This window comes from Hyla sarda, chromosome 5, assembly GCF_029499605.1.
Source record: "Hyla sarda isolate aHylSar1 chromosome 5, aHylSar1.hap1, whole genome shotgun sequence".
In the NCBI taxonomy this organism is placed as follows: domain Eukaryota; kingdom Metazoa; phylum Chordata; class Amphibia; order Anura; family Hylidae; genus Hyla; species Hyla sarda.
In genome coordinates this window covers 116627122-116647253 of record NC_079193.1, presented here as the reverse complement: position 1 = coordinate 116647253, position 20132 = coordinate 116627122, and the positions used below count along the sequence as shown (strand labels likewise).

The 20132-nt window shown below is 46.6% G+C and overlaps 1 protein-coding gene across 4 annotated transcripts in view; it reads left to right on the top strand.

Annotated features, from left to right (window-relative positions):
- TRIO (trio Rho guanine nucleotide exchange factor) overlaps nucleotides 1-20132 on the top strand; it is a 748009-nt gene that overhangs the window by 158950 nt on the left and 568927 nt on the right. For all 4 annotated transcript variants that reach the window (XM_056520137.1, XM_056520140.1, XM_056520138.1 and 1 more), the window contains exon 11: nucleotides 11642-11833. In XM_056520137.1, the coding sequence (XP_056376112.1) occupies nucleotides 11642-11833 (192 nt within the window). The remainder of the gene's footprint in view (nucleotides 1-11641; nucleotides 11834-20132) is intronic.

Below are 20132 nucleotides of genomic sequence, written 5' to 3'. Positions count from 1 at the left end.
TACCTCTTGTGAAAATAAAAAGTATGGGCCAACACCAGCATGTTAGTGTAAAAAAAGAAATTTTTTTTACACAACTGGCTGATGTAGACCCCAACTTTTCCTTTTCATAAGGGGTAAAAGGAGCAAAAGCCCCCAAAATTTGTAGTGCAATTTCTCCCGAGTACGGAGATACCCCATATGTGTCCCTAAACTGTTTACTTGAAATACGACAGGGCTCCGAAGTGAGAGAGCACCAATGCGCATTTGAGGACTAAGTTGGGGATTGCATAGGGGTGGACATAGGGGTATTGTACAGCAGTGAATTCCAAACAGGGTGCCTCCAGCTGTTGCTAAATTCCCAGCATGCCTGGACTGTCAGTGGCTTTCCAAAAATGCTGGGAGTTGTCTTGCAACAGCTGGAGGCTCAGTTTTGGAAACACTGCCGTACTTTTTTTTTATTGGGGGGGGGGGGGGGGACAGTGTAAGGGGGTGTATATGTAGTGTTTTACCCTTTTTTTGTGGTAGTGTAGTGTAGTGTTTTTAGGGTACATTCACACTGGCGCAGGTTTACAGTGAGTTTACCGCTAGGAGTTTGCGCTGCGGCATAAAATTTGCCAGAGCCCAAACTTGAAGCAGGAAACTTACTGTAAACCTACCTGTGTGAATGTACCCTGTACGTTCACATGGGGGGGGCAAACCTCCAGCTGTTGCAAAACTACAACTCCCAGCATGTACTGACAGACCGTGCATGCTGGGAGTTGTACTTTTGCAACAGCTGGAGGCTCACTGGTTGGACAACCTTCAGTTAGGTTCTGTAACCTAACTCAGTATTTTCCAACCAGGGTGCCTCCAGCTGTTGCAAAACTACAACTCCCCGCATGTACTGATCACCGAAGTGCATGCTGGGAGATGTAGTTATTCAACAGTTCGAGGTGCACAACTACAACTCCCAGCATGGCGAGACAGCTGTTTGCTGTTTGGGCATGCTGGGATTTGCAATTTCGCAACATCTGCAGGGCCACAGTTCAGAAACCACTCCTGCGTGATCTCCAAACTGTGCCCCTCCAGATGTTGCAAAACTACAAATCACAGCATGCCCAGACAGCAAACTGCTGTGTGGGCATGCTGGGAGTTGTAGTTTTGCAAAATCTGGAGGACTACAGTTTAAAAATCACTGCAAAGTCCTCTCCAAACTGCAGCCCTCTAAATCTTGCAAAACTATAAATCCCAGCATGCCCAAACTGCTATCTGGGCATGCTGGGAGTTGTAGTTTTGCAACATCTGGGGGGGACTACAGTTTAGAGAGAACTGTATGTGGTCTCCAAAGTTTAGCTCCCCCCAGATGTTGCAAGGCAACTACTCACCGACTTCCGTAGTCTTCACCAGGGAGCCATGAGGAAGCCGCACGTCATCGCTGCCCCCGATCAGGTAAGGGACCTCCACCGTCGCTGCCGGTCACGCTACAGTTCCCCCGTTCTGCCCGGAGTACCGTCGGTGGGCAGGACAGGGGAACCGAACTTTAACGCCCCCGCCCCCGATCTGCGATTGGTCATCGCGTCTTGACTACCAATAGCAGGGATACGAGGGGGGTCACCCATGCCACCTAACTCCTATCCCTTCAGGGGGAACGGGGGTGTCTTGGACACCCCTGATCCCCCTGATTTTCCGGGTCACCGGACACCGGTATGACCCGGATCCGCCGAAAATCGACGGTCTGAATTGACTCTCAGGACCCCCCTGGGCATATGCACGGGATGCCTGCTGATAGATATCAGCAGTCATCCCGGTCCGGTCCCCAACCGGCTAGCGGCGGGGACCGGAATTCCAACGGGCATATGAATATGCCCCACGTCCTTAAGGACTCGGGATGCAGGGCGTATGCATACGCCCTACGTCCTTAAGAGGTTAAACAGTGGGACTTTGCTTGCGGTTTCTGCCGAAATAAATGTTAATTCTTCCTGAAGACTCAGATTTGCGGTGTAAATTTCGCTGTTTGAACAGAGCAGTAGTATTGTTTTGAGATCAATGGGAGAGTGCTGAAAGTGGAATTTTCTCTATCGGCTCCATTGGGGGACACAGACCGTGGGTGTATGCTGCTGTCTCTAGGAGGTATGACACTATGGCAATAAAGAAGTCGGCTCCTCCCAGCAGGATATACCCGCCTCCAGCCCCTGAGGTAATCCGTTTTAACTTAGTGTTTGAAGGAGGTGGACATGGTCTGGAGTTCTCCAGACCAGGTCTTCTGTTTTATTATTTTCCTAGATTTAGGGAATGTGTTCGTTTTTTATTCCGTTTTCTTTCATGTTTTCAGGTGGGAACTCAGGAACTGCGGCTCACTGTTTCCCCATTGTGAGTAATGGGGCACAGACATTGCGTATATGCGCTGTTCACCCCCTCTCGCCAACGGTCAGCGCCTGGGTTTGTACCTCATGGGTCCGGGTCACCCTATCTCCCTGATCGCCTCACTCGCACATCGTAGCCCGGCGTGATGCAGGTGATATAAAGCTGGCTGAAGACTTCATAGGAAGACTTCATGAAGTAAGTTCTTCTGACTGAGGTGAGTATATATTCCCTTTCTCCTTAGGTGCAGATTTGCAACATCTGGAGACCCTCAGTTTTTGGCCCACCTTTCTCATGGGTTTAATGGGGCTGGCCTAGACAGGGGGTCCTTTATTAAACACTGTGGTGGCAGTTTGAATGGGGCACAACTTTCTACACTTTATTCATATATATATATATATATATATATATATATATATATATATATATATATATGTGGAACGACTGTGTGTGTGTTTTTTTCACATTGAAGTGGCTGACAGCCGCGGCCTTATCTATGCGGGCGCTCTGCGCTCCGGTTTACTTACACTTTCGGCAGCGGCTACACTTTCGGCGGCGTCTAGTCGGCTCAATTCCCCGCGAGCACACATGCATTCTCATGTGCGCTAGGGACAAGGAGCGGGTGCCATTACGGGACGACTTGTTAATACTTTGGCCCGTTGCGCTTTAGCTCCGCCCACCCAGGGCCGCCAAAGCTTCTCTGGGCACGAACTGTGCACCAATTAGCGCTGTTCGCGCGATCATGGTGGCAGGGGCCAATCAGCGGTGCCCCCTGCTCCTAACACGCCCCTCCCTTGCTATTGGCCGGCATTTCTCCTCATTGATAGCCTGGAGACCACCACGGGTTCGAGTCCCGGGGTGGGACAGAGTGTTAGTGTTGTGGTTTAATTTTTAAAATGGGTCCATTGTGGTCTATTGGGATCTCAAGGCATGTGAAACAGTAAGATAAGCAGACTGTATCAGCAACACAGTGAAATGGAACACAGTCTTGGGTGAGAGAGGCCCAGAACGGCCTCCCTCTAAACAGTTAACTGGAGTGTTAGCCACTCCTTTACTCTGTTAATACTGTAACTCTAATCTGTCTGGTTCTGCTAAACCAACTGTTCTGCCTGCTCCACTGCTCCCCCAGACCCCCCTGCTACTCTACCCCGGTTGTTCTTACAGAACCGATGGGTTTGGCTGCCCCTCCAGCCTGGGTTCCCTCCCTCTCCCAGTCTATATCAGACTTGGCTCAGGTCTCCCGTTATGTGGGACTGCCTTGGAGAGGCCCTCCCTACACCGGCCCTCCGGAGGGTCCCGCTCTCCCCCCTATTCTGACGCTCTCGCAGCATCATAGGGGTGTGTCATCTGACTCATCCCCCGAGTCTTCTGGCAGGCACGGGCACTCCCCTCGCAGGAGGAAGCTGCCGTAGTAGGCGGCGGAACGCGTGGAGCAAGCTGTCCCCTTATCTCGCGGTGGAAACTGTCCTATGTCTGTGCACCTTTATATTTCTTCCATTGGTCAAAGTCCTTGTGTATATTTTTCCAGATTTAAAAAAAAAAAAAAAAAATTTCTGCTTAGTATTGCACATTCCTTCTTTAGTTATGAGCATAGTCTATTTATATACACAAATTTTTCGGTGCCTTCAGCACTCTGGTGTTATGTTGTTAAGTATATAGTGGTACTGTATTTATTATTGTTCAGGATTATTATCTATAGATTTTTTTTTTTGGTCACATTTTTGGTGTTTTTTGTGAGAGGGCATTATTTATACAAAACCTATTTCTCACTTTACTTGCCATTTATATTGTTTGTATCATCTTCTGTGGACTTGGCAGGGTTTATTTGTATTGACTTTGCGGACAGTTTCCTACCGACAACGCTATTTAGCGTTGGTTAGGGGGTTGAGGTAGGGTTACGTCCCTTCTCTCTGTACATTCATTTGTGTTTTTAAGTGTTTTTAAGATGGTCTCTCCCTTTGTGGTTTTTCTAATAAAGTAATATTTATATTTATTTGTATATGTGGTGGTGTGCATTCTTTATGGTTGCCAGTCTTTCCTTTCTTTTTTCAATTGTCTCATGTTTGGGCAACCTCTTCGCACCCACGTTTATTATTCCAGCGGTGCCCATCGCCCTCTTTAGTATACTTGATAGAAATGTAACACCCTAAAAGTTCCATAACATTTTTTTTTTTCATCATACATTTTGTGGTAAAATATATCATGTTGTTGCAGAGTAAAATTTGTCCTGCAAACAACAAACCCTATAGATGGAGAATTAGAATTGCGTCCATTCGCAATCATGGTGCCGCACGGCGCTGCAGGTGGTGATCGGCGACAGGAGCTGGCTGCTGCATATTGCTGGACATGTGCTGCAACTGTCTTTGATCTGCTCTCCCCCTTCATTTCTGCAGTCAGTGTGACTGCAGCATTGATGCACAAATGTGGAGGAAGCTCCCTCGGTTGTCCATGGGGACTCTGCAATGCGATCATGGGGTCCCGATGGTAGCCATGGCAGTCGGAGACCTCTAAACGGCCTCTGGCTATTGAAGCCGTTCAGGATCTGATCTGCTATGCCGGTCAGTGTGATACAGGCATAACACGTTGCAGTACAGAACTGTACTACAATGTATAGGGTGGGCCATTTATATGGATACACCTTAATAAAATGGGAATGGTTGGTGATATTAACTTCCTGTTTGTGGCACATTAGTATATGTGGGGGGGGGGGGACTTTTCAAGCTGGGTGGTGACCATGGCGGCCATTTTGAAGTCGGACATCTTGAATCCAACTTTTGTTTTTTCAATAGGAGGAGGGTCATGTGACATCAAACATATTGGGAATTTCACAAGAAAAACAATGATGTGCTTGGTTTTAACGTAACTTTATTCTTTCATGAGTTATTTACAAGTTTCTGACCAGTTATAAAATGTGTTCAATGTGCTGCCCATTGTGTTGGATTGTCAATGCAACCCTCTTCTCCCACTCTTCACACACTGATAGCAACACCGTAGGAGAAATGCTAGCACAGGCTTCCAGTATCCGTAGTTTCAGGTGCTGCAGAATGGGCAAAACAAAAATTGGAACAGGACCCTCAGTTTACGCTGATGATTTTGTTCAGTGATGAGGCAAACTTTTAGGTGAATGGTAAAGTTAACAAACAAAACCACCGCTATTGGTCTGACACTAATCCACATTGGATAGATCCCTCCAAGACTGTTTATGTATTTATGGTATGGTATATGGGGTAGAAAGATAGTGGGGCCATTCTTCATCAATGGAAACCTCAAGGCCACTGGATATGCAAAATTGCTACATGATGATGTATTTCCCTCTTTATGCACTGAAGCTGGCACCTTCCCTGAGTTTTTCCAGCAAGATGGTGCACCACCACATTATGGGTGTCCGGTCCGAGGCCCCCAAGGTCTCCCGATCTGACCCCTTAGACTTTTATCTTTGGGGTCATCTGAAGGCAATTGTCTATGCTGTGAAGATATGAGATGTGCAGCATCTGAAACTACGGATACTGGAAGCCTGTGCTAGCATTTCTCCTGCGATGTTGCTATCCGTGTGTGAAGAATGGGAGAAGAGGGTTGTATTGACAATCCAACACAATGGGCAGCAAATTGAACACAGAAACTTGTAAATAACTCATGAAAGAATAAAGTTACGTTAAAACCAAGCACATCATTGTTTTTCTTGTGAAATTCCCAATATGTTTGATGTCACATGACCCTCTTCCTATTGAAAAAACAAAAGTTGGATTCAAGATGTCCGACTTCAAAATGGCCACCATGGTCACCACCCAGCTTGAAAAGTCCCCCCCCACATATACTAATGTGCCACAAACAGGAAGTTAATATCACCAACCATTCCCATTTTATTAAGGTGTATCCATATAAATGGCCCACCCTGTATTATAAGTCCCCTAGTGAGGTAGTTAGAGGAAAATAAAAAAAAGTGTGAAACAAACAATAAATATAAATAAAAGATAAATAAACACTACTCCCCTTTCACCCTCCAAATTGCATACACATACTTGGTATTGCTGCATTCATAACAACCAAAGTTATAAAATCAGTCACTTTATTTAACCTGCATCATGAATGCTGTAAAAAAAATGTAAAAAAAATTGCCAAATTTACTTTTGTTATTGCCACCTTTTGTGATCAAAATGTCACATGTACCCCCAAATGTTACCTCTAAAAACGTCAACTCCTCTCTAAAATATTTACCTCTCTCAACTTGCTGTGTATAAAAATAATTACTGCTCTCAGAAAATGGCGAGGCACAAGCATGAGTTTTTTTTTAATCAAAAATAGTTTTTATAATGTAAATATAATAAACCATTAAAGTACATAAATTAGGTATCTCCATATTCGTAGAAACCTGCAAAATCAAATTATGATGTCATTTATACCACACACTGAACACCAAGAAAAGAAACTTGCCAAAATTTCAGCTTTTTGTTTATTCTTCCACACAAATTTATTTTATAAAAAGTGATCAAAATGTCAAAAGTATTCCAAAATAGTACCATTAAAAACAGCAACTTATTCCACAAAAAAATAAGCCCTCACACAGCTCCATTGGTGAAGAAATAAAAAACCTTTCAGCTCTCAGAATATGGTGATTCTCCAAATTTTTTGGACCAAAGATATGTTTTCGTGATGTAAATGTTATAATCCATAAAAATGTATGTTATGGTGCATTCACACCACGATTGTTCAATACGTTCAGCAGATCCAGTTGGGAGTCTATAAAACTGGCGCTCCCGTATCCCAGCCGTACCCGGCCCGCATCTCATTCATTTGAATGAGCCGAACTGAGTCAGATAATGACGACATTTTTACCCTATATCCAGTTTTGTGACCGGACTGAAAACCTAGGGTATACTACCGTTTTCAGTCCGGTCACAAAACTGGATATGGGCCAACACTAAATCACTTCGGTCGGCACTTTCAAAGGAATAAGATGCGATTTGGATCCGGCTGGAATACGGGAGCAGCCGGTTTTGACATCTCCCAGCCGGATCTGGTGACCGCATTGAATAATCATGGTGTGAATGCACCCAATATATATTATAATTATATGTGTGTGTATATATAGATATATACACACATAATTATAGATGGATACAGATAAACATACACACACACACACACACAATTATAGTCATGGCCGTAAATGTTGGCACCACTGAAATTTTTGTAGAAAATGAAGTATTTCCCACAGAAAAGGATTGCAGTAACACATGTTTTTCTATACACATGTTTATTCCCTTTGTGTGTATTGGAACTAAACCATAAAGGGAGGGGAAAAAAAGCTAATTGGACATGTCACACCAAACTCCAAAAATGGGCTTGAAAAAATTGGCACCCATAACTTAATATTTGGTTGCACATCCTTTGGAAAAAATAAGTCGCTTTCTATAACCATCAATAACCTTCTTACACCTCTCAGCTGAATTGTTGGACCACTCTTCCTTTGCAAACTGCTCCAGGTCTCTCTTATTGAAAGTGCGCCTTTTCCCAACAGCAATTTTAAGATCTTTCCACAGGTGTTAAATGGAATTTAGATCTGGACTCATTGCTGGCCACTGCAGAACTCTCCAGTGCTTTGTTGCCATCCATTTCTGGGTACTTTTTGACATTTGTTTTGGGGTCATTGTCCTGCTGGAAGACCCAAGATCTCGGACACAACCCAGCTTTCTGACACTGGGCTGTACAGTTCGACCCAAAATCCGTTGATAATACTGAGATTTCATGATGCTTTGCACACATTCAAGGCACCCAGTACCAGAGCCAGCAAAATAACCCTAAAACATCATTAATCCCCCACCATATTTCACTGTAGGTACTGTGTACTTTTCTTTGTAGGCCTCATTCCGTTTTCAGTAAACAGTAGAATGATGTGCTTTACCAAAAAGGTCTATATTGGTCTCATCTGTCCACAAGACGTTTTCCCAGAAGGATTTTGGCTTGCTCAAGTTCATTTTGGCAAAATGTAGTCTTGCTATTTTAAGGTCTGTGTCAGCAGTGGGTTCCTCCAGGTCTCCTGCCATAGCGTTTCATTTCATATAAATGTCGATGGATAGTTCGCGCTGACACTGATGCTCCTTGAGCCTGCTGGACAGCTTGAATATCTTTGGAACTTGTTTGGGGCTGCTTATCCTCCATCAAAATGATCCTGCATTGACCCCTTTCATCAATTTTCTCTTCTGTCCACTCCCAGGGAGATTAGCTACAGGGTCATGGGTTGTTAACTTCTTGATGATGTTGCACACTGTGGACAAAGGCAATTCTAGATCTCTGGAGATGGACTTGTAACCTTGAGATTGTTGATATTTTTCCACAATTCTGGTTCTCAAGTCCTCACAGTTCTCTTCTCCTCTTTCTGTTGTCCATTCTTAGTATGGCTCACACAGACACACAATGCAAAGACCAAGTAAACTCTCATTTTTATCTGCTTTTAGGTGTGATTTTTATATTTTCCTCACCTGTTACTTGCCCCAGGTGAGTTTAACCCCTTAGAAAGGGTGCCAATAATTTTGTCCAGCCCATTTTTGGAGTTTGGTGTGACATTATGTCCAATTTGCTTTTTTTTCCCTCCCTTTTTCTGGTTTAGTTCCAATACACACAAATGGAATAAACGTGTGTATAGCAAAACATGTTACTGCAATCCTTTTCTGTGAGAAATACTTCATTTTCTTTTATTTTCTCAAATTTTAATGATGCCAACATTTACGGCCATGACTGTATAATGACAGATTTTTTTTTTCTTCATACCACCTCATAAAAAATGGAATAAAAAGCGATCAGAGTCTCACATTTGGAATAATGAAAAATATTTTGGGATCCAAAGGCCTTCACATCTTGATATGATTACAACATATCCAAAATAAGAGAGACACACTCTTCCTTCCAAAAACATCCACACACTCCTCCTTCAAACCTTATAAATGCCATTTTGATTTCATTGAGGGGTGCACTTTTTGTAATGAGATAATTTATAGGGGGTTCTAGCATACAGACAGGCCCCTAAAATCTACCTTAGCACTAAACAGGTCCATAAAAATTTCTGATTATGAGATTTTCTCTAAAATGTTCTTAATTGCTGCCAAACCTCTAGGCCATGTAACATCCCAAAAATGTAAGAGGATAAATGAAGATTGTTCCCAGGGACCCCACACCAGTTTAAACTTAAACCTTGCTTTACGTTTATTTTATTTTTTTATAGTTACACCTCTCCATGCGAACACTAATACAAAACCTACTAGTTAGATCGTCCACAGTAGGTGGACTGGCTCCTATCCGATATTGAGAAATCAGTGTCCTGGCTTAGTAAAATATGTATGAAGGGCACCAAGATTGATCCAGGATGCATTCTTCCAACATTCAACATGCCAGGTTTTGGCTCCAGTTGTAAGATAAACCCATACACTGTACTGTTGAGCAGGTCTGGTGGTCAGAGACCAACCCTATGCAGAAGCATTAGTTTTTTTACACTTTGTGTAATAGGAACAGCTGGGACATAAGGTTGGCTTCAGAATGGGATGGAAAGAAAATATGTGCTGCAAATCAACAAGGGAAATTTCCTATGGTCAGAATGCAGAGTTTTTTTTTCCAGGACCAGCAGAACTCGACAGTGGATTCCAGTGCAGCGTTAAAATATATCTCCAGTGCGCTTTACGGAAAGTTGACCATTCACTCTGATTCAGTCCACCAGATTCCTTTACAACAATTAGACATAGGAAATGAATCTAGGCACAAAACCATGCTGTGGCAAAGAACAAGCGATGATCCGGCACCAGTTAAAAGTTGTAGCTTTATTTTCTCCGTATTTGATACGGAGAAAATGAAGCTACAACTTTTAACTGGTTCCGGATCATCACTTGTTCTTTGCCACTGAACGATTGCACTTTGCCAAGTGCGGACCCAAGCACAGAAAATGGTGGAGGTGAGCGGTATTTTATTACTACATTGTCTTTCTACAAAACCATGCTCCCTAAAACGTTCCACAGGTGATACCACTCTATGCTATCAAAAAATTTGACAGCGTCAAGTGAAAAAATAGCCCTTTACTTAGTCACTTGTAGATTAAGCAAGACCAGGTGAATATTATCCACAGTACACTTACTCATCGTGAAGTCAGTTTAGTCCCTGTGGACTAAGGAGGCGATGACCTTCACCAGCTTATTCGCAATTGCCCACATCTGAACATAACAGAAGGCAATGATCCTCCCTTGTGAGGCCCTGCTCCCTAGAGTCAAATCACTATCCCTTCTTAATGTACTCTCAACCACTGTCTAAAACACATAATAAAAGTTTTATACTATGATAAGCCATGTTAGGTACAGTTAAGGCCATGTTAAGGAAAGTTGATACATCTTGACCAATTTCTGTTTATGTATGTTTTGTAAGTGTGAGAAAGAGAAGAAACAAGATCTACTCCATTCTGTGTACAGTTTATTGTAGACTTCATAGCATCTAGTCTCAAAGTTTAAGTAGCACTGTGGAAAGTAGTCTAAGTGGTGGAAAGTTAAAGGAGTACTCCAGTTAACAAAATGTATTTCCTAACCAAAGGATAGGGGTTAAGTGGCTTTGTGTAGGTGATCGTGGGGGGGTCCCATTGCTTGGACCCCTGCAATCTCCTGTAGCGCGCCTCTGCTCTCTGCATGAAAAGAGAGAGAGATAGAGAGAGAGAGATATTCGTGTTGTGGTCGACACAGTTCTTTTCATGCAGAGAGCCGGGGCATGGTGCGAAAGATCGCAATGGTCGCACCTCCTGTGATCAGATACTTTGGATAGGGGATAATTTTTAGCAAACCAGAATACTCCTTTAATTTTTCTGTGACTAGATGTAGTATGCTTCTTATCTTAATTTGTTCTGTTTGCTTATATGGACTAACGTTGTGTTTTTTTTTTTTAAATATAAATACTCTTAATATTCATGGTTTATCTATAGGGTAACCCATCAATATCAGATTAGCGGGGGTCCCACTATGAGCCCTCCCTTTGAGTGAGCTCTGTTGCCTCAATACCATTCACTGCTCTGTAACAATTGATACTACACATTTTTTTTTCACCTGAATGTGACTGAGCTGCAGTATGAGGCATGTGCAAAATGCATGGAGCTAGATAGATAGTAAAGATGCTGCATTGCTCGCTGGAGTAGCAGCCAGTCTGACCCTTATTGATCGCATATTGATGGCCTATTCTGTTGTGTGCAATCTTGACTACTGCTTGCACTTTCTCCACCCATTGTCACCTTTGCATACTCTTTAACAACATTTTTTTTTTGTTTTATACATTTTTAAAATAACCATTTTTTTTTTTCCAGAACACATATACCAATGCAGATAAGTTATTGGAAGCTGCAGAACAGTTGGCACAAACAGGAGAGTGTGACCCTGAAGAAATTTATCAGGCAGCTCATCAATTAGAAGATCGAATCCAAGATTTTGTTAGACGTGTTGAACAACGAAAGGTTTTGTTAGATATGTCGGTTTCACTTCATTCGCATGTTAAAGAGGTAGGTTTAAAGTAAAGGTATCATCAGTAAATAACTTGTTTAAATGTTAAAGGGGTACTTCACAGAATAGGGGATATGTTTCTTATTGCAGGGGGTCAGACAGCTTGGACCCCGTGTTATCTCCTGACGCACCTGCTCTCCCCATGCATGGAGCAGTGGCCGACACTTACCCTTCATGCATCTCTATGGGAGAGCCCCATGTGGGTAAGAAATAAGTTATTCCCCTTTAACCCCTTAAGGACAAAGGGCGTACAGGTACATCCTTGCATCCTGGGACTTAGGACCAGGGGTTTAACTGTATGCCCTCCAGTTTTCCGGGCGGTGATCGGAACGGGATGCCTGCTTAAATTATTCAGCAGGCATCCTGTGGCAGTGCCTAGGAGACCACCCCCATGTTGGCGATTGTGGCATTTCTGACCTGCGAATCGCAGCGATTTTGGCCCAGGTCACGCAGATAAAGGTGCTTTTTACACCTACCTTTCCCTAACTATTATATGACTGTCCCTGCACTAACAAGTGCTGAATGGCACTGTGAGTGCAGATGAGATTAGGACGTTTTGGGGCCTCATGCTGCACATAAGCCTAGTCAAAAAAAGACCGTAACAGGCAATACTTGAGTTGGGACTTTCTCTACCAGACCCCACTCTACAGTATGGCCATGATTTGGGGAGGTTTTGAGACCATACAGAATTTTTTTTTGGAAGCCTTTGTACCCCAGATGGTCTTCTCTATTGATGAGTCCCTCAATAGCTTTAAGGGGAGACTCATCTATCGCCAATACGTTCCCACTAAGGTTGCATTCACATTGCCGTCTGTCCCTGTATTTTTTTTATCCCCATTAGGTTTGTTTTTTTGCAGGCTGTAAATGGATTCAAAACGGTTTAAAAAAAAAAAAAAAAAATCCCAATTATGTCAATGGGTTTTTTTTTTACAATCGGTTTGCACCCGTCTGCACTCATTTCCGTTTTTTTTGACTGCAGAAAAAACGGCACATCCAGTATTTTTTCTTCCGTCCAAAAAAGGAAGAAAAAACGGATACAGTAAATTTAACATTGAAGTCTAATTAAAACGGATGAGCCTTTAAAGTCAACCGTTTTTAAATCCGTTTCTACTTTTGAGCATGCTCAAAACAAAAAAATTGTTGGGGGTTTATTAACTGAACAAAAACGCATCCAAATGGATAATATCCATTTTGCATCAGTTGTTGTCAGTTTGTTTTTTTTAAGTCGGTTTTTAATTTTGACTGGAGAAGAACGGAACGGGTCTAGACGGCAGTGTGAACGCAGCCTAAGCGGATAAGGTATGGCGTGAAACTCTGTAAACTCTGTGAGAGTACCTCAGGGTGCACTTACAAGTTTAGAGTGTACGAGGTAAGGGATTCCTGTATTGAACCCCCAGAATTTCCCCCCCAATCTGGGAGTTGCTGGAAAACTCTGCTGGATAAGGGTTACCACCTTTCTGTGGATCTTTTTATACCGGCACCCCTCTTTTCAAATCCCTCACTGCCATATCCATGTCCACTTGTGGGACAGTGTGGAAGAATCAAAGAGGCACCCCTGTCCCTGTGCGAGGTACCACGACACTTGTCCTGTGGACACCAGTGTTGTGGACTACAATCAGTATATTGGGGGAGTTTATCTCTGATCAAGTTCTCAAGCCATACAGCGCCATGCTGAAAACCCAGGCATGGTACAAAACAATTTCGGTCTTTGGCGACCGGAAAAGAGCAGGACGGCGTACCCCTGGAATTGAAACTGTAAGTGCCAGGATCATCCCAGGCCAACATTTTCCAGGTGAGGGCCCCCTCTCTAGAAAGAAGGGACGGTTCCAGATAAATGCTGACTGTGTCGCAGTAGGGGAATAAGGATGGACACCACTCATTGCGACACATGCCCCCGATCATCCGGGCCTTTGCATTAAAGGAGAACTCCAGAATATAAAAATTGTCCTCCATACTGCAGGCAGAAAAAAAAATAAAGATTTACATACCTTCCTTCACTCCCCCGGGGCCTCCGGTAATCGGCTCCGTTCTCAGCCGCGATCCTCTTCCTTGTTGCTGGTGGTTGGCGAGTCATACTGCTTTCAGCCAATCACCGGCCGCAGTGAATTCCCGACTCGGCCGATGATAGGCTGAGCGCAGTGTGAGAACGGTTCAAGACACAAAATTCTTCACTACACCGGCACCTGCTGCCGGGGCTGAAAACGTCACACTGCCGCTCAGCCTATCGCCGGCAGAGTCGGGCTTTGCTGCGGCTTGTGATTGACTGAGCGCAATTTGACTACCGGCAACCAAGAAGATGATTGCGGCGGAGACCGGACGCGTTTACCGGAGGCCCCGGGGGAGCGAAGGAAGGTATGTACATCTTTGTTTTTTACTGCCGGCAGTATGGCGGACAATTTTTATATTCTGGAGTTCTCCTTTAAACATTGCTTCAGGGAGTACCACACTTCCATGGAGTTCTAAATATATAATCCTCTTACCTCATAAAAATTTTTCATTTGACCCCAATGTACATGTTCACTGTACATTGTTTTCTAAATTTTAAGCCCAACCCCCCTGCCAAAAAAAAACCTTCTTAACATAATGCCCCTGATAAGACCTACTTTTTTTTTTTTTTTTTATAACTATGGGTCACAGAGTCACTTGCATAGGGGATTTGCTTGTTGCTTCAAAAGCACTGTGATTTCTCCCCACCTGAGCGATGTGCACATTTGCTGGCAAAAGTGTAGGGATGGCCACACACAAAACATTTCCAGAATGATGAAGCAGAGCATAGGGTTTGGGGTGAGCATAATTGTAATTTTCTCGGTTGGAAACCATTGGGGGACACAGACCGTGGGTATATGCTCTTGCCGCTAGGAGGCGCTGACACTAGGCAAACCAAAAAAGTCGGCTCCTCCCGGCAGGCTATACCCCGCCTACTGGCCCTGAGCTCATCAGTTTGAGCATAGTGTCCTAGGAGGCAAGACACAGGTCTGGAGTTCTCAAGACCTGGTCTTCTATTTTTCTTATTTTATAGTTAGGGACTGTTTAGTTTCTTTCATTCATTTTATTTTTTCACTGTTATTAGGTGGGGGTTCAGGAGCATGGTGCTACCGGTTCCCCCATATGCGGCTAAGGGGCACAGGTCATAATTCACAAATTGCACCGTTACCCCTTCCCGCCAACAGCCAGCACCTGGGGTAGTACCGTTGGGTCCAGGTCCCCCTATTTTCCCTGCTCGTCTTGGTCTGTAGCAGCATGACGTGATGCAGGCATCCGTAAGTCTGGCTGAAGATATCTTCAGGTAGAAGACATCTTCAGGTGAGTATGGTGCTAGTTGAGTATATTTGTCATTACTGGGGGGGGGGGGGCACTCCTTTATTATTTCTATTGGCTCACAACCGCTGGAGACCCCTAGGACAATGTTTATTGCTCCTGGATTGGAGCTTACTATTGGGGCTGCGCATAGAGGACGGGGGGACACTACAGGGGGATTGAGCACTTCGGCAGGGTTGGGGTGCCGGGACAGCGTTTCCCTCTCCCTCCCCTGCCGGCTTGTGTGTTTTTACTAGCGGCTGTTATTTGAACCGCGCATGGCGGCTCTCTCTCAGCCGGCGTCTCCCTGCGTGCGGTCCGTTCGGCCGCTGCAGGGAACGCGCGGCGGTTATTTTGGCTTTGAGCCGCTCACGGCGGCTTTCTCAGCCGGCGTCTCTCCCTGCATTCGGTCCGTTCGGCCACTGCAGGGATCGCGCAGCTGTTCCTCCCCTCTGGCTAAGACGCTGAAGTCAGTGCAGGTTACAGGGGACGTGGCGGAGGCTCCACCCACCGTCCACTTCTCCAATGGGGGATTAGCGCGCGCACCTAAGGGTCTCTGATTAGCCTATCAGCTGGTGAGCACGCTCAGGGGTCACTTTCAGCCAATAGGCTGCTTCTGGGAGGCGGCTTGCCTTGCCTGTGGCTGGCTTCTCCCCCCTGCTCTCTCTCTCCCTTTTGGTTACCTCACGCAGGGGATACGGGGGGCTGCCATCTGCTTCCCCAGAACTGGGACACAGACTGGGTGAGACTGCTCTAGTTTTTTTTTCTGCTGTCCCTAGCTTCCAGCTATGTCCGACCCACCGCCCAGACAGGCGACGACTCTGGTCACCTACAATGCTTGTGTGGGTTGTAAGTCCAATTTTCCAGTGGGTTCTACTGAATCTTCCTGTTCATCCATACTGTCTTCGCCGTCCGTTCCTGGAGCCCCTGAGGCTTCAGCGGAATGCATGGAAACAGCCCCCCCTCCAGAGTGGGTTTCTTCCCTTTCCCGGTTGACTTCTGAATTGGCTAAGGTCTCCATGTCGGTGGCTTCGGCCTTGGAAAGGTCATCCCTGCGAGGCTCTAGGGGCTCGCGCTCTGTTTCCCCGGAACCGCTTTTTTTCCGCGCTTCTAAGAGCGCAAAGGTAGTTCCCTCTGGCTCCTCAAAGGAGCAGGCCCAAGGCGGCCCCTCGTTTCGCAGGTCTCGCAGGCCCTCCCCGGCCTTAGGGCGTACCCCAGATGCTAGGGGTCGTTCTCCAGGTTGGCGTTCTAGGTCCCCGTCCTCTCATCCTAGGTCTCCCTCCGCGGACTCCCGTTCCTCGGGGGAAGCGGTGGAAGAAGGTTCAGATTCCACCTCGGATCCTGAGGATTACTCTACAAAGTCCGATGTGGTGGGCGATTTAGTGTCAGCCATAAGGGACACCTTTCATCTGGAGGACCCCGAAGCTTCGGATCCTGGTCCAGAAGTCTCCTTTCGACGATCACGGCTTGCTTCCAAGGCGTTTAGCTCTCATGCAGAGTTTGCGGATGCAGCGTTTCTTAAGGATCCGGCAGATAAGAAAATGGAAAATCTAGCGAAGTCCGCATTCGAAGCCATTGGGTTCTCATTACTCCCCACTTTTGCCTCCACTTGGGTGGCCAAGGCGGTGTCAGTTTGGGCTTCCCAGCTCCGCCAGGGGGCCCTTGCTTGAATTTTCATGGAAGAACTGGCAGAAGCGGCTCTCCAGCTCTCTAAAGCGGGCGATTTCCTTTGTTCAGCCACTTTGGAATCCGCTCGCTGCTCGGCATTTGCCTCGGCCAACTTGGTTGCGATTCGTCGCGCCATGCGGTTGAAAGCGTGGGACGCCGACGCTGTGAAGAGGTCTCTGACGGATCTACCCTTCTTGGGTTCCCGACTCTTTGGAAAACATTTAAATGAAATTATTTCTGAAGCTACGGGAGGTAAGCGTTTTCTGCTTCCACAGAACAGGTCTCGGAGCCCCGCCGGAAGTTGACTTCTTTTCGGTCCTTTCGGTCAACGGCTCCTGGTCGTCCCTCCAAGCAGGCGCAGCCTCCTCCTCATAGAGCACCCTCTTTCAGGGCACGTCCATCATGGAAGTCGGGCAACCGATCTGGAGGTTTCGCTGCCAAATCAGGTACCTGTAAGCCTGCCTCTTTCTGAAGGGGCGCCCCCACCCGCGTCGTGTGCTAGGGTGGGAGGGCGGCTGTCTCTTTTCCAGGACATACGGCTGTCTCAAGTCCAGGATGCCTGGGTGCGAGATGTTATTTCAGGAGGCTACCGCATAGAATTCTCTTCTCTCCCAAGACACCGTTCCTTTCAATCCCGCCCTCCTTAGTTCCCTTCCTTGGCGGCGGCTTTTCAGACATTTTTCTGCGTTCTCTCCTCTCCCAGGGAGTGATAGTGCCGGTTCCAACGAGGGAACGCGGATCAAGGTTCTATTCGAACCTCTTCGTCGTTCCCAAAAAAGAGGGCTCGGTCCGTCCCATTCTGGACCTCAAGTTGCTCAATCGCCATCTGCGCTTCCATCATTTTTGGATGGAGTCCCTCCGGTCTGTGGTGGCCTCCATGGACCAGGGCGAGTTTCTTTCTTCAGTGGATATCCGAGACGCTTATCTCCACATTCCGATCTTCCCAGCGCATCAGCTTTTCCTTCGTTTCGCAGTGCCGGAGGGTCATTTTCAGTTTGTTGCGCTCCCGTTTGGTCTAGCCATGGCTCCCAGGGTCTTTACCAAGGTCATGGCGGCGGTCATTGCCATCCTTCGCAGCCGGGGGATCTCCATCCTCCCCTACCTGGACAACCTCTTAATCAAGGCTCCCTCTCAGTCCGAGAATTTGGAGAGTCTGCAGATCACACAAAACACCCTGTCCTCTTTCGGCTGGGTCATCTACTGGGAGAAGTCACATTTGCTCCACTCCCAGTCCCTAATTTTTCTGGGGCTCCTTTTCGAAGCTGCAGTAGCCCGGGTCCGTCTTCCCTTGGACAAAAGGCGCTCTCTGCAAGTGGGGGTCCTTCGCCTGCAACGCCCCGTTTTGGTCCAATTTCATTACCGTTCCCTCCAACTGGCCATTCTGGGCAGGTGGGACAAGCCCCCTTTGTCCCTGGATCGCAGGATTCTCCTGCCCCTGGCAGTACGTCAGTCCCTTCTTTGGTGGCTCCACTCTCTCCTTCTTCTGGGGAAGTCTTTTCTTCCTCTTCAGTGGCAGATAGTCACCACCGACGCAAGCCTGACTGGGTTCAGTCGGACAATGCGACGGCCGTTGCATATATCAATCGCCAAGGCGGCACCTGGAGTTGCTCGGCAATGGAGGAGGTCTCCAAGATTCTCCTCTGGGCCGAGGCTCGGGTCCCTGCTCTGTCGGCGATCCACATGCCGGGCGTGGACAATTGGGAAGCAGACTTTCTCAGCTGCTCCTCGGTGGATCCGGGGGAGTGGTCTCTCCACCCGGAGGTGTTTTCACAGATTTGCGATCGTTGGGGGACCCCGGATGTGGATCTCTTCGCATCTCGCCTCAACAGGAAGGTTCCCCTCTTTGTAGCAAAATCAAGGGATCCCTTGGCCCTGGCGACAGATGCTCTGGTCATCCCGTGAGCATCCTTCCGACTCCCTTATCCGTTTCCGCCTCTTCCCCTCCTGCCCAGGGTTCTGAGGAAAATCAAGGCGGAGGGAGTCTGCGCCTACCACTTCGTCCCGATCTTCTCTTTCAAGGTCCCCTTTGCCACCCCAATTTACTGTCACTGCATTTGACGGCGTGGCGGTTGAAACCGCGATATTGAAGGCCCGCGGGTTTTCTGAGGGGGTTATTCGTACTATGCTTCGGGCATGCAAACCTTCCTCGGCCAGGATCTACCAGCGCACTTGGAAAGCTTATTTTCGGTGGTGCGAGGCGCAAGACTTTTCTCCGGTCATTTTTTCCCTTCCACGTCTTATTGCCTTTCTTCAGACAGGGCTGGATCAACGTTTGACCCTAAGTTCTCTTAAGGGTCAGGTGTCTGCTCTCTCTATCCTTTTCCAATGGTAGTTGGCCTCTAATTCCCATGTCCGCACTTTTTTGCAGAGTGTGGCCCGCATGGCTCCTCCTTTTCGGTCCCCCACACCCCTGTGGGATCTCAATCTGGTGCTTGGAGTCCTTGAGGGAGGCTCCTTTCGAGCCCCTTAGGGATGACTCCCTTTGTATTCTCTCGTGGAAGGTCGCTTTTCTCATTGCCATTGGACTCCTCCTTTGTGATTCCTGAGGGTAGTCGTAAGGGTCTTCTGGCCTCCAAGGCGACCATTGCTCAGTGGATTCGCTCGGCCATTTCAGAATCGTACTGCCGCAAGACCAAGGTGCCACCCTTTCGGGTGATGGCGCATTCCATTCGTTCTGTTGGGGCTTCTTGGCCTTGCCGTAATAGGGCTTCGGCCCGGCAAGTCTGTAAGGCAGCCACCTGGTCGCCCTTGCATACATTCTTAAACTTTATCAAGTGCATAATTTTGCGTTGGCTGATGCTAGTTTGGGCCGCAAGGTGTTGCAGGCGGCAGTAGCATCTTCCTCTGCTTGATTTGGGTTGAGTATTTTTCTCCCTACCCCGGGGACTGCTTTGGTACGTCCCACAGTCTGTGTCCCCCAATGGTTTCCGACCGAGAAAAGTAGATTTTTTACTGCTTACCGTAAAATCTTTCTGGGAGGATCCATTGGGGGACACAGCGCCCACCCACAGTTTGAGTAGAGTTTTTCGTTTGTTCTGTCCGAGAGGTGGCTTGGTTTTTTTTCTTTTGTCTTTCTCTCTGAGTTTTGCTGGTGTTTCTCTTCTTTTTGTTGGTTGCCTCCTATTTCTTTGAGACTAAACTGATGAGCTCAGGGCCAGTAGGCGGGGTATAGCCTGCCGGAAGGAGACAACTCTTTTTTTTGTTTGCCTAGTGTCAGCGCCTCCTAGCGGCAAGAGCATATACCCATGGTCTGTGTCCCCCAATGGATCCTCCGAGAAAGAGATTTTATGGTAAGCATAAAAAAAATCTACTTTTTGGCTATACACTGGGTCG